Source organism: Arachis ipaensis, chromosome B7 (assembly GCF_059453495.1).
Source record: "Arachis ipaensis isolate K30076 ecotype BB chromosome B7, ASM5945349v1, whole genome shotgun sequence".
Taxonomy (NCBI): Eukaryota; Viridiplantae; Streptophyta; class Magnoliopsida; order Fabales; family Fabaceae; genus Arachis; species Arachis ipaensis.
Window position 1 is genome coordinate 75693871 of NC_142442.1, and position 13402 is coordinate 75707272.

At 34.8% G+C, this 13402-nt stretch overlaps 1 protein-coding gene across 1 annotated transcript; it reads left to right on the forward strand.

Moving 5' to 3' along the window:
* Positions 1-1999: 1999 nt before the first annotated feature.
* On the forward strand, positions 2000-4038 carry LOC148553028 (zinc finger BED domain-containing protein RICESLEEPER 1-like). Its single transcript, XM_088494757.1, has 3 exons — positions 2000-3477; positions 3561-3888; positions 3965-4038. Exons 1-3 carry the CDS (start codon positions 3013-3015, stop codon positions 4036-4038), a joined length of 867 nt encoding a protein of 288 aa, XP_088350883.1. The 5' UTR covers positions 2000-3012.
* Positions 4039-13402: the final 9364 nt, after the last annotated feature.

The window sequence follows — 13402 nt, forward strand, 5'->3', positions numbered from 1 at the left end:
ATTCTGATTTTAAACTTGTTTAATGTGATTTTGGTATTGTTGCTTAGCATGATTAACTGTTGGATTGTTTACTGTCTATTCCATATTTTCTTTCTATGATGTTTTTGATTCATTATCTTCATATTTGGATGAGTTTCATGAGAATGGGTAATGGCATAATAAATCAAACGAAATTTTTAAATTGTTGATAACTAATTACTTGGATTGTTGATAACTAATTAGAAATTTTTAAATTGTAGAACTGGTATTGTTTTGAAAAATAAGTATTTGCAAATTGTAACTTCAACCGAGCATATATTGATTTATGTGCACTTTGTTATGCAGAGTAGCTCTCTGCTTTATTACATAAATTCCACAAACTGAACTATTTTGTCTCTTGTTAGTTGTTACTACTTCACAGTGAAGTTCCTTGATTGTTGATAGTATATTTTTGTCATTACTAATTGACTTTGTTAACAACTTGCATTGATGTCTTTCATGCTTAATTTTCTCGTTATCTTTTATCTTTCATTACCACCACAAACTTCCTTGTTTTTAGTTTTCTAAGTAAATCAGTTGCATAAGTGACATGTATGTATTATTCCTAATTCTAATAGTGATGATAAATCATACTCATGAGAGTGTGATATTGAATTGCCGTTCATTTAGGGGAAGACAAGAAAACTATTGATTGTGGGCTTGTGGCGGCTTCTGCAGACCCTTTCAAAGTTCAAAGCACATGCAGGAAGTCTGAGATATTCAAGTAATTTTTCCATACTTAGCTTCTAAAATGATGCTATTGAATGTAACTGCTGCATCTACAAATCTCTGTGCTTGGTTATCCTCCACAAACTTAACTCTCTCTGTCACACTCAAGGTTTTGACATCTTTGTCTCTAATATTTTAGTTTGCTAACTTGCATTCTATAGTTATACTTAGTCTTCTCTCTTTAATTTGTTTCATATCATTGACTCCATCAAGTAAACTTACTTTGGCTTATATAAGAAGAGAGTTCAGATTTTTTTGGTGCTTTAATTCTTTAAGAATTGAAATAATAAATTTATAGGTCCAAGAAAAATTACAATGCTAAACACGATTTATCAATTTCATACTATTAAAAGCTTTCAATCCGGCAGATAAAGTTCACTGTTATAATTTTTTTGGGATTTGTAAAAGGCACTCAGTTTGATTTAGTGGTAACATGATCTTGCTAGGTTGGAGAATTTTGCTTCAGGGCTTGAACTAATAAGCCAAAAGGTCTGAGGTTTTAATATTTGGAAAACACTGGTTTCTTGTTGACTATTCAATGCACTTTCTTGGTTTTAAATTACAGTAACGTAACATTGTTTTATCTTTTGGCCTCCCTTTCCATATGTGACTTTCTTTAAGATTCTTATTGTCTATTTTCTACCACTTGTTCCATATGTGACTTTCTTTAAGATTCTATCTTCATTTATTTAATTAAAGGCTTCTTGGTCTAAATTTAAGAAATAACTTTATCTTTTTAACAAAAAAATAAAAGGGCAGCTGATCACAAAGTTATATTGTTAAAGGATTCCGAAGTTTTCTATTATGACATCTTTTGATTTTAAATTATAAGAAATTTGTGATTTGATGCTTATGTAGTGTAGACTGATTTTGCAGTCTATAATTTTGTTGGTGTGAAATTGAGATTATGCTTTTGATACTTGTGTCTGCTGGTGGGATGATACTTTTTTCGGCCTATGTTTCAGCTTCTCTTGCTTTTCCATTCCTAAATCCTAATACATGCTTTGCTTGTTTGATTGATTGTTACTATTTTCTCTTCAATTACTTCTTATTGAAACTTCAGAGATGAATAATTAATATGAATTAATGAATGTTGTTGTTGTTGCTATAGAATTTTAATATACATTATTTGGATATGATTAGGAAATTTATAAACATGGATGATGAGATTGTTTCTGAGACTCCTGTTCAAGCTTCTGGTAGTGTTGATTCTGGTAAAAAATCTAATGTTTGGAGATTTTTTAAGAAGATTGGAAAAGACATAGATGGTATTGAAAAGGCTGAATGCAATTTTTGTCATCGTGAATACAAAATTGGAAAAAATCCAAAAACTAAGAATGGTTACGGGACTTCTCATCTAAGTCGTCACATAGTTTCTTGTAAATCTATACCTCTCAATATTAGATTTGATGATGATATAGAGAGTCTGCCAACCAAAATTGATCAGCATGTTCATAGAAAAAAACTCGCTCAAGCTATAGCAAAACATGATCTTGCGTTCAGCTTTGTTGAGTATGAGGGTATTAGAGATTGGATTAATTACATTAGTCCAACGATTATAATGCCTTCTAGAAACACTTTAGTTTCAGATCTTCAAATGATTTATTCAACAGAGAAAGAGAAATTGAGGCAGAAGAGGTCTAGGATACCTAATAGAATTTGTTTGACATCTGATGTGTGGACAGCATCTACCACTGAAGGATATATTTGTCTGACAGCTCATTTTGTTGATGAGAATTGGCGACTAGTGAGTAAGATTTTGAATTTTTGTCGAATGATTCCTCCCCATACTGGAACCGATATGGAAGCAGTTTTATTTAACTCTTTGAAGCAATGGGGTATTGATAAGAAAGTATTCTCTATTACTTTAGATAATGCTTCTGCAAATGACAACATGCAAAACATCTTAAAAACTCATCTACGTAAGCAGAATAGTTTGCTTTGCGATGGAGAATATTTTCATGTGCGTTGCTCCGCTCACATTTTAAATTTGATTGTGCAAGAAGGGTTAAAGGTGGCTGCTGGAGCTTTATTTAAAATCAGAGAGAGTGTGAAGTATGTGAAAGCTTCTGATGGGAGAATGATGAAATTTAAAGATTGTGTGCAGCAAGCAGAAATTGAAGAAGGTGTTGGTCTAAAATCAGACGTTCCAACTCGATGGAATTCTACATATATGATGTTGGAAAGTGCAATTAAATTTGAAAAAGCGTTTGACATCCTTAGTGTTGTAGATGGAGCTTATAAAGATTGTCCGACAAATGAAGAATGGAGCTTAGCAAAAAAATGTGTGAATTTTTAGAGCCATTTTATGAAACTACAAACCTCATTTCGGGTTCATCATATCCAACATCAAATTTGTATTTTATGCAAGTTTGGAAAATTGAATGTCTTTTGGAAAATAATCAAAATTGTGATGATGTTGTTATTATGAACATGGCTTTCAGAATGAAGATGAAGTTTGATAAATATTGGAAGGATTATAGCACTGTCTTAGCTTTTGGGGCAATTCTTGATCCTCGATTAAAGTTAAAGTTCTTGAGGTTTTGTTACAAAAAACTAGATCCTTCAACCTTTGAATTGAAGGCAAATGAAGTATTGGAGAAATTTAAAAGGTTGTATGGAGAGTACATAAATACTTTTGGTGGTTCAATAATTTCTCAAAGTAGTAATCAATCTCCTATGTCACCTGAAGAAAGAAGGCTTACAAAGAAGAGCAAAATGGTGATGAAGGTATTTAATTTTAATATAGTATTATTTTCTCCTATTATGTTTATTCGTTACTTAAATAATCTTTATACTATATATTTTAGGAGTTCAGAAAATTTGACTGTGAAACCCAAACTTCCAAGGATAAAGATGAATTAGAGATTTATCTAAAAGAAGGTTTGATTCACACCAATGAAGATGATTTGAAGTATGATGTGCTGAATTTTTGGAAGATTAATGAGGATAGGTTTCCCACTCTGTCAGTTATGGCCAGAGATGTTTTAAGTATTCCCATCACTACGGTAGCATCTGAGTCTGCATTCAGTATTGGTGGACGTGTTTTAACAAAATATCGAAGTTCCACTCTTTATGAGCATGTCCAAATGCTTATTTGCACAAGGAGTTGGTTACGTGGATTTGTTCCAAATCATGATGGTAAATATTTATACTATTTTTTTCAAATAATATTTTAAATTGAATTTCTAACTGTTTTTTAATTGGTTGATTTTAGATGATGAAATTGGTGAAATTCATGAAGAAGAAGAAGTGTCAACAGCAACGATGCATCCCCCTCAACATTCATGATTTTAGATGATGAATTTTTGTATAAACTTTATTTTAATTTTTTAGAGACATTCTTGATGGTAAATTCTAGAGAGTAAGAAAAAGGGTGATGAGATAGTAAATGTCATGTTTGATTTCTTGATATATATAGTTAAAAGTTGGATTTAATATGATCAATGTACATTATTAACATTTATTTTTCAAGCATAAAAATAAAGGGATAAAACAAATTAATGACTTTTAATAAGTTTTATGTGTGTTGTTGAAATAGAGAATGTAAAAAAAAAAAAAAAAAAAAAGAGAATTAGGTAACCCATGGGTTGGCCCTAGGGCTTTTGGCCCATGAGGGTTTTTGGCCCTGAGGGCTTTTTAAAAATTTGACCCTATTAGTTAAAGGGCTTTTTATTCTTCTGGCCCTATAAAGTAGGGCCAAAGCCCTATAGGGCCAAACATATTGACACCACTAATAGTAAGCAACCCATCTGTAACTAAAATCCATATTCCTTTTTCCTAATTAATGCTACACTACCTCAGGATAGTAGTAATTAAATTTAAATGACAAGAAAGAAATCTTAAAAGATATATGCAGGTTTTGTGACATGGCAAACAAAGGTAGAAAAAAGTAAATACTAGTTTTGTGTAATGATATATGCAGGTTCTGTTTGAGAGTAAAAATTTGATAGTAAAAATCTTAAATTAAACCTCTAATTCATAAACATTTATTTTTTAAGTGTGCAACTTGATTAATGAGTTATTCTTATTTCATAAAAAAGAAAAAAAATATATATTAAAAGAATAATTAATGGTTTATTTAAAAGAAGAAAAGGTTTAGAGTTTAACAAACAATCAGAAGTGTATATTAGAGAGACACTAAACTCAAATTACCACTAAATCCAAGTACTTTAATCATTCGTGGGAATTAGTAACCTCTTGAGGCAAAAAAAGATTGTGAGTATGATATTTAACAACTTAATTACATATAGGACAGCCAAATCATGAAAACAAGGGGACCAGTAGTAGGTCACATCTCTTTACTTTCCCATTAATTCAAAGAAAAAAAAACTCTTGAATCAAGAAAAAACCACTGGCTAGATACCACATCATGATAGATCATACATCTCTAATATCTCTCACAAAACAATAAATATAGATTCCTCCAAAGTTTTGTGAATAAATATTCTAACACTATAGACAAAACAAAAACAATGCTTCAAATTCCAAGCCCCAATCTGCTACAATTTCTTCCATGTAAGGCATTAGCCATTATTTGTTAGGCTAAACTCTCAAGTAGAAAAAGAAGCAAACTTTTTCAACAATGAGCAAACCAAAACCTCTTAAACCAACAATGACTAAGCATGTAAGCCACCACCACCAAAAGCCTCAGAAAAAAATTAAAATAAAAAAATATACTACAAAAGGGGTCTGAAATAGTAGAAGGTTATGAAACAGAAACTCTCATTGTAAAATTATGAAAGAAAACCAAAAAAAATATTAAAATATTAAACTTGAAGAGGGCAATAATCATACCTGTTCACTAGTAGGTACTTTCCTCTTCAAGCAATTTTCATGCAGTAGCTACATAACCAAAAAGTAAAATAAATTAAAATGAGAATGTATTAAACCATGTTCAAGTTTTTGCAATTAGTAAAGTAGTAAAGGAAGCCATTAGTTTAATTAAAATAATATTACATCAGATAAAAGTCACTTTTGATATAATATTTATCTTTAATTATATGCTTTTCTTTATTTAACCATATAATGTAAGGTAATTCTTTAAAATTTCTACATTCAAAATCACCAAAACCCTTAAAAGATTTAATGGATCCAATGTAAAAAGCATATCTGACCGGGGTCTTCAGGGAATAAACAAATTTTCTCTCCCTGATGAACCTAATAACATTAGATAATTACAATCATCACTCAATTACTACCACATAATTACTCATCAATTTCTAATTAATTAAAATACATTCTCACACATGCACTTGCAAGACAAAAAGAATCAACAAGGCTCAGCACTAGAGAGTGTGTGATATTATTCTTCATAATTGCTTTCATCAGAAGTGTTAATTATACTTAATGCTAAATTAACTAATTAACCAGAAATGGATTTATCATAAATTAATATATAATATTCTTACAGAATGTTGTTGATGCCTTGTGTTCCCTGATCCATTGCTCAAGTATGGTAAACTAAGGGCCTGAAATAATATCCAAGGAATTTTTTTAATAAAAAATAAATAGTTTAAAGTGAACCTTTAACAGCGTGCCCCACACACACACATATATCACTGACTCATCATAGTTGTTTGGGAAAATTGATTATTAGTAAAGGAATGTGTATGTATGGTACAAATATGTGAGAATTGAAGGAACATAAATGACCTCAATTTGACTCTAAAGGAATCTGATATACCCAATAGCTTCTAACAACACTTTGTGTCAGTCTGCAAAAAAAATTAAAATATAAATACCACACACCATAAAATTTAAATCCTCCATAGTCATATAATAAAGCATCGTTTGAGTTTTCATAACCTGTATTCATAGTTTTCATAACCTGTATTCAGTCAGTTTAAATCCTCTAATTAAATGTTAAGATGTTTCAGAGCTCATCTTAACACAACATTTAATTTGCTTTGCACAAGATCTCTTCATAACCCCAATTTTCAATCTCAAATCAGATCAGCCCAGATACATTTTCAATTCATTGAACATTCAGGAAACAGCAACATTGATAATTCACATACATTTAAATGCAAGAGAAAAGGTTTACTAGAACTTTCAAAGAATTACCTCTTCTACAAGATCCTCAGCAATTCCTCTAACAAGTTCACACAGATTGTTTTCAATAAATGATTCATTGATCCAGAAACTGATGTCCTTGTAACAAGGAGGATACTGTAGAAGAAAAAGAGAGAGAAAAGAGTTAGAATTCACAGTCAGAATTTAGTAAGCACATGACATGATATGTGTATTTGTTAACAAAAATAAAAAAAACAATAGATTCATAGTGCATACTTAGGAGCTTCAATTTATCTCAGAATTGTAATGTATCTTCCTTGTTCTATATAACAATACAAGCAAAAAATACCCTTCAAACACCCCAATAAAAATGTGCAATTTTGCCTTAAAATTTATTACAGGCAAGATCAAATTAAAGTAGGATATCAGGCATGAAGAACAGAAAACCACCATGCTCATCATTGCTCCTATGAGAAAAGCTATACTCATCATGAACAGGTTAAATGCAAAATGCTTTCCAGAGATGTTTAAGTTTGAAAATCAAAATTACTATCTCAGGTAGATGTAAGAGCAGTTTTCTTTTCCATACAATTCTAAACTCCTAAAGTAAAAGCAATAATGCAGCACCAATGACCAATCACCATCCAGAAAGTAATAGAAAATGATCCGAAATGGAATAATAAGCAGAGAATTAACATTGAAAGAACGCACCAAGCATAATCACAAGTAAACAAAATCGATAAAGCTAGAAAAAACAAACCTTGATGCTAGATGCGGGAGGAGAGGCGAGCAGCACCACGACCAGGGTTGGGTTGGAGAAGATGAGGCTGAGCAGAACCACGACACAGAGAGAGGCGAGCAGCACCACGACCACGGCTGGGTTCGAGAAGATGAGGCTGAGCAGAACCGCGATAGAGAAAAGTGAGCAGGACCACGACCAGGGCTGGGTTCGAGAAGATGAGGCTGAGCAGAACCGCGACAGAGAGAGGCGAGGAGCACCACAACCAGGGCTGGGTTCGAGAAGATGAGGCGAGTAGCACCGCGATAGAGACAGGCGAGGAGCACCGCGACAGAGAGAGGCGAGGAGCACCACGACCAAGGGTGGGTTCGAGAAGATGAGGCGAGCAGCACCGCGACAGAGACAGGCGAGGAGCACCGCAACAGAGAGAGGCGAGGAGCACCACGACCAGGGCTGGATTCGAGAAGATGAGGCGAGCAGCACCGCGACAGAGAGAGGCGAGGAGCACCACGACCAGGGCTGGGTTCTAGAAGATGAGGCGAGCAGTACCGCGCCAGAGACAAGCGAGCAGTACCGCGCCAGAGACAAGCGAGCAGCACCGCGACAGAGACAGGCGACCAGGGCTAGGTTTGATCGCGACGATGAAGCTGACGGCGCCTTAGCTTTTAGGGTTCGAGAGGGTTCGAGCGAGAAGATGAATTTTTGGGGTTTCATTGTTTTAGTTAGTGTGTAAGTTAGTAGTGTGTGTTGTTGGGTAGTAAAATTTGATAACTTAGAAAAAAAGGTTAAGCGTGGGAAAAATAGGTGGGAAACTAAATTTTTGAGAAGGGAACTCTATTGGCACGTTTTTTTACGGTGCCAAAATACACAAGGTATAGCCACGTTTTTGAAGCGTACCGGTTTCTTTCTATGGCTACGCCTTTTAAGTGTGGCAAAAACAAAGCGTGGCGAAATATCAAATTAGTGGCCACTCTCGTAAAAGCGTGCCGATTTCTCTCTATGGGTACGCTTTTCAAGCGTGGCAGTAAGAAAGCGTGGCCAAATTTCAAATAAGTGGCCACCCTTGAAAAAGCGTGCCGATTGCCCTCTATGGCAACGCTTTTCAAGCGTGGCAAAAAAAGCGTGGCCAAATCACAAATCAATGGCCACCCTCGCAAAAGCGTGCCCATAGACCACTTTTCGGCACGTTTTTAAAGCGTGACAAGAAAAAAGGGTGTCGATAGGCCTTTTTTCTTGTAGTGCCCGTTCTATCTGAGCTCAACATAGTCATTGGGCGACAGCTTAAGTGTGTATCTCTTGGGTCTTTGATCCGTGGACCGAGTCCATGAGATTAGAACCTTCGTGGTAGAGGCTAGAACCAATTGGTAGCATTCCTGGGATCTGAAAAGTCTAAACCTTGTCTGTGGTATTCCGAGTAGGATCTGGAAAGGGACGACTGTGACAAGCTTCAAACTTGCAAATGTTGGGCGCAGTGACAGTGTGCAAAAGAATAGAGAGATCCTATTCTGACACTAGTGAGAACCGATAGATGATTAGCCGTGTGGTAGCTGTACCTGGTATTTTTCATCCGAGACGAGAAATTCGACAGTTGATTAGCCGTGCAGAAATCGTGCCTGGTATTTTTCATCTGAGAGGATCATACAGCTTGCCATTGAAGGAAGCCATGCGTGTTTGGAGAAGAAGACAGTAGGAAAGCAGAGATTCAGACGACAGAGCATCTCCGGAACCTCAACCTGTTTCTCATTACTGAATCACAAGTAACATTTATTTCATGCTATTTACTTTTCATAAACAAAATCAATTTAATCATTAATCTCCTGAATAAGATTTACAAGATAACTATAGCTTGATTCAAGCTGACAATCTCCGTGGGATCGACCCTTACTCACGTAAGGTATTACTTGGACGACCCAGTGTACTTGCTGGTTAGTTGTGCGGAGTTGTGAAAAGTGTGATCACAATTTTATGCACCAAGTTTTTGGTGCTGTTGCTGGGGATTGTTCGAGTTTGGACAACTGACGGTTTATTTTGTTGCTTAGATTAGGAAAAGTTTATCTTTTTGGTTTAGAGTCACTAAAATTTCATCTTCTATTATTGTGTTTGGTTAAAATCTCAAAATCCTTGTTTTCCTTTTTCTAGACTTTTATTTTCGAAAATTTCTATATAAATAGATAAAAACCAATAAACTAATAATTGAGTCTTTTGTTTGAGTTTAGTTTCATGTTTTAAGTTTGGTGTCAATTGCAGGTTTTTACTTTCTTTCAGATTTTCGAATTACATGTTCTTTTTATTCTTTATATTTTCGAGTTTTATGTTACTTGTTCTTTCTTGATCTTCAAGTTGTTCCTGTTTATTTTCCTTGTTTGATCTTTAGTTTTTCTTGTTTTGTGTCTTTCCTTATTTTTCTTGTGCATTTTTGAATTATTAGAGTCCAAAGTATAAAAATTTTTAAGTTTGGTGTCTTTTGTGTTTTTATTTTCTTAAAAATTTCCAAAATTTGTTCTTGGTGTTCATCTTGATCTTCAAAGTGTTATTGGTGTTCATCTTGACATTCAAAGTTTTTTTATTTGTTTTCTTTGTTTTGATTTAAAAATTCTAAGTTTTTTGTCATTTTATTATTTTTCTCTTTCCTCATTAAATTAAAAAAAAGATAAAAATAAAAATATCTTTTTCTTTTTTTACTCATCATTTTCGAATTCCTTAGGTTGACTTATTCAAAATTTTTAAAATTTGGTAGTTTGTTGTTGGTTAAGTTAAAATTTCAATTTTAAAGTTTATCTTTTTAAATCTTTTTCAATTTTCTTTTTATATTTTTCGAAAATCCTTTATAAAATTTTTTCAAAATCTTTTTCTTTTCTTATTTATAATTTTCGAATTACTTGTCCTATTTTATTATTTTGATTGAAAAATTTTAAGTTTGGTGTTTCCTTGTTAAGAAAGTTTCAATCTTTAAAATTTTAAAATCATATCTTTTTCAAATCTTCTCTTTTAATTATTTTTCTTACAAGTATCTTTAATTTTAAGACATCTTTTTCAAAACTTCCTAACCACTTTCTCTCTCTTCATTTTTCAAAAATCATGTCTAAAATTTTTTCAAATCTTTTTAATTAATTAATCATTTTAGTATTCGAATTTCTTTTATTTCTTTTCCTTCTAGTTTTCGAAATTTATATTCTAATTTCCAAGTATTTTATTTTATTCTCTTTTAAATTCGGTTTATCCTTAATTAAATAAAATAAAATTTCTATTTACAATCCACATCATTTTCATTTCTCCATCATGGACCTAAGTGGAAATGAGCAGTCCAGAAGGACTCTGGGGTCATATGCTAACCCCACTACTACTTCATATGGGAGTAGTATCTGTATACCCCCATCAGAGCAAGAAGTTTTGAGCTAAATCTTCAGCTCATTATCATGGTGCAGCAAAATTGCCAGTATTCCGGTCTTCCACAGGAAGAACCTACTGAGTTTCTGGAACAGTTCTTACAAATTGCTGACACAGTATGTGATAAGGAAGTAGATCAGGATGTCTACAGATTGTTACTGTTTCCATTTGCTGTAAAAGATCAAGCTAAGAGGTGGTTAAATAACCAACCCACAGCAAGCATAAGAACATGGAAACAGTTATCAGACAAATTCCTGAATCAATATTTTCCTCCAAAAAGGATGACACAGCTAAGGTTGGACATCCAAGGCTTTAAACAAGAGGATAATGAATCTCTTTATAATGCCCATCTGAAATGTTTTCAGAATGGGTGTAGTTAGACAACTTTTACTATGGGCTTATAGAAAAGGCTCAGATGTCTCTAGACCACTCAGCTGGTGGATCTATACACATGAGGAAGACAATTGAAGAGGCTCAAGAGCTCATTGATACAGTTGATAGCAATCAACATCTGTATTTAAGTAGTGAGTCCTCCATGAAAGAAGAGGCTAAAGCACTATCCACTAAACTTAGTTCTCTAGAACAAGTTGTTGAACTCAATCAGCAATTACTTCTTATAACAAAACAGTTAGCAGAATTCAAAGAGATGTTACAAGACACTAAGAATGCCAACAAGAATATGGAAGCATAATTGGATCAGACAAGACAACAGCTATCTAAACAGATAACAGAAGAGTGCCAAGCTGTTCATTTAAGAAGTGGGAAGACACTGAATGCCTCAACTCAGGGCAGCAGAAAGCCAAGAAAGGAACAACTGAAAGAGGATGACTAAGCCACTGCCCAAAATCCATCTGAGGACAGTAAGAGCCCAGAGAGGAATGATTCTGGTGTTCAAACGCGAGAAAAGGGTGAAAAACTGGCGTTAAACGCCTAGTGGATGCCCAATTCTGGCGTCCAAATGCCAGAAAAGGGTGGCAATCTGGCGTTAAACGCCCAAAAAGCACCCAATTCTGGGGTTCAAATGCCAGCAAGGGATCAGACACCTGCAAGTGCTGATGACAACCCCCTTAAGCAGGCTTGTCCAACCACTTCTGTAGGAAATAAACCTACAGCAACTAAGGTTGAAGAATATAAAGCCAAGATGCCTTATCCTCAGAAACTCCGCCAAGCGAAACAGGATAAACAATTTGCCCGCTTTGCAGACTAACTCAGGACTCTTGAAATAAAGATTTTGTTTGCAGAGGCACTTGAGCAATACTCTCTTATGCGAAGTTCATGAAGGAGATCTTAAGTCATAAGAAAGATTGGAAAGAAACTAAAAAGGTTTTTCTCACTGAAGAATGCAGTGCAGTCATTCTAGAAAGCTTACCAGAGAAGCTTAAAGATCCCGGAAGCTTTATGATACCATGCACATTAGAGGATGCTTGTACTAAGACAGCTCAATGTGATCTTGGGGTAAGTATCAACCTAATACCTGCATCCACTATCAAAAATCTTGGTTTGACTGATGAAGTTAAACCAACCCGGATATGCCTCAAACTTGCTGATGGCTCCATTAAAATTCCATCAGGCGTAATTGAGGACATGATTGTCAAGGTTGGGCCTTTTGCCTTTCCCACTGACTTTGTAGTGCTGAAAATGGAGGAGCACAAGAGTGCAACTCTTATTCTAGGAAGACCTTTTCTAGCAACTGGATGAACCCTCATTGACGTCCAAAAAGGGGAGATAACCCTGAGAGTCAATGAGAATGAGTTCAAGTTGAATGCTATCAAAGCTATGCAGCATCCAGACACATCAAAAGACTGCATGAGCGCTGATATTATTGACTCTCTGGTGGAAGAAGTCAATATGACTGAGAGTCTCGAATCAGAGCTAGAGGACATTTTTAAAGATGTTCAGCCTGATCTAGAGGAACCAGAGAAAATAGAAGAAGCTCTGAAAACTCCGCAGGAAGAGGAAAAGACTCCTAAATCCGAGTTCAAACCACTACCACCATCCCTGAAATATGCATTTCTGGGAGAAGATGACACTTTTCCTGTGATCATAAGGTCTACTTTAGAACCACAGGAAGAGAAAGCACTAATCCAGGTGCTAAGGACACACAAGACAGCTCTTGGGTGGTCCACAAGTGATCTTAAGGGCATTTGCCCTGCCAGATGCATGCACAAGATCCTATTGGAGGATGATGCTAAGCCAGTAGTTCAACCATAGAGGCGGCTGAATCCAGCCATGAAGGAGGTGGTGCAGAAAGAGGTCACTAAGTTACTGAGGCTGGGATTATTTATCCTATTTCTGATAGCCCCTGGGTGAGCCCTGTCCAAGTTGTCCCCAAGAAGGGAGGCATGACAGTGATTAATAATGAAAAGAATGAACTGGTTCCTACAAGAACAGTTACAGGGTGGCGTATGTGTATTGACTACAGAAGGTTCAATACAGCCACCAGAAAGGATCACTTTCCTTTACCATTCATAGACCAGATGCTAGAGAGACTAGCAGGTCATGAATACTACTGCT

Bases quoted from the DNA above. Each gene is read 5' to 3' on its own strand.
- LOC148553028 (XM_088494757.1), top strand. From the start codon at position 3,013: ATGGAGCTTAGCAAAAAAATGTGTGAATTTTTAGAGCCATTTTATGAA. The intron at 3,478-3,560 runs GTATTTAATTTT...ATATTTTAGGAG, and splicing joins AGAGCAAAATGGTGATGAAG to TTCAGAAAATTTGACTGTGA. The intron at 3,889-3,964 runs GTAAATATTTAT...GGTTGATTTTAG, and splicing joins ATTTGTTCCAAATCATGATG to ATGATGAAATTGGTGAAATT.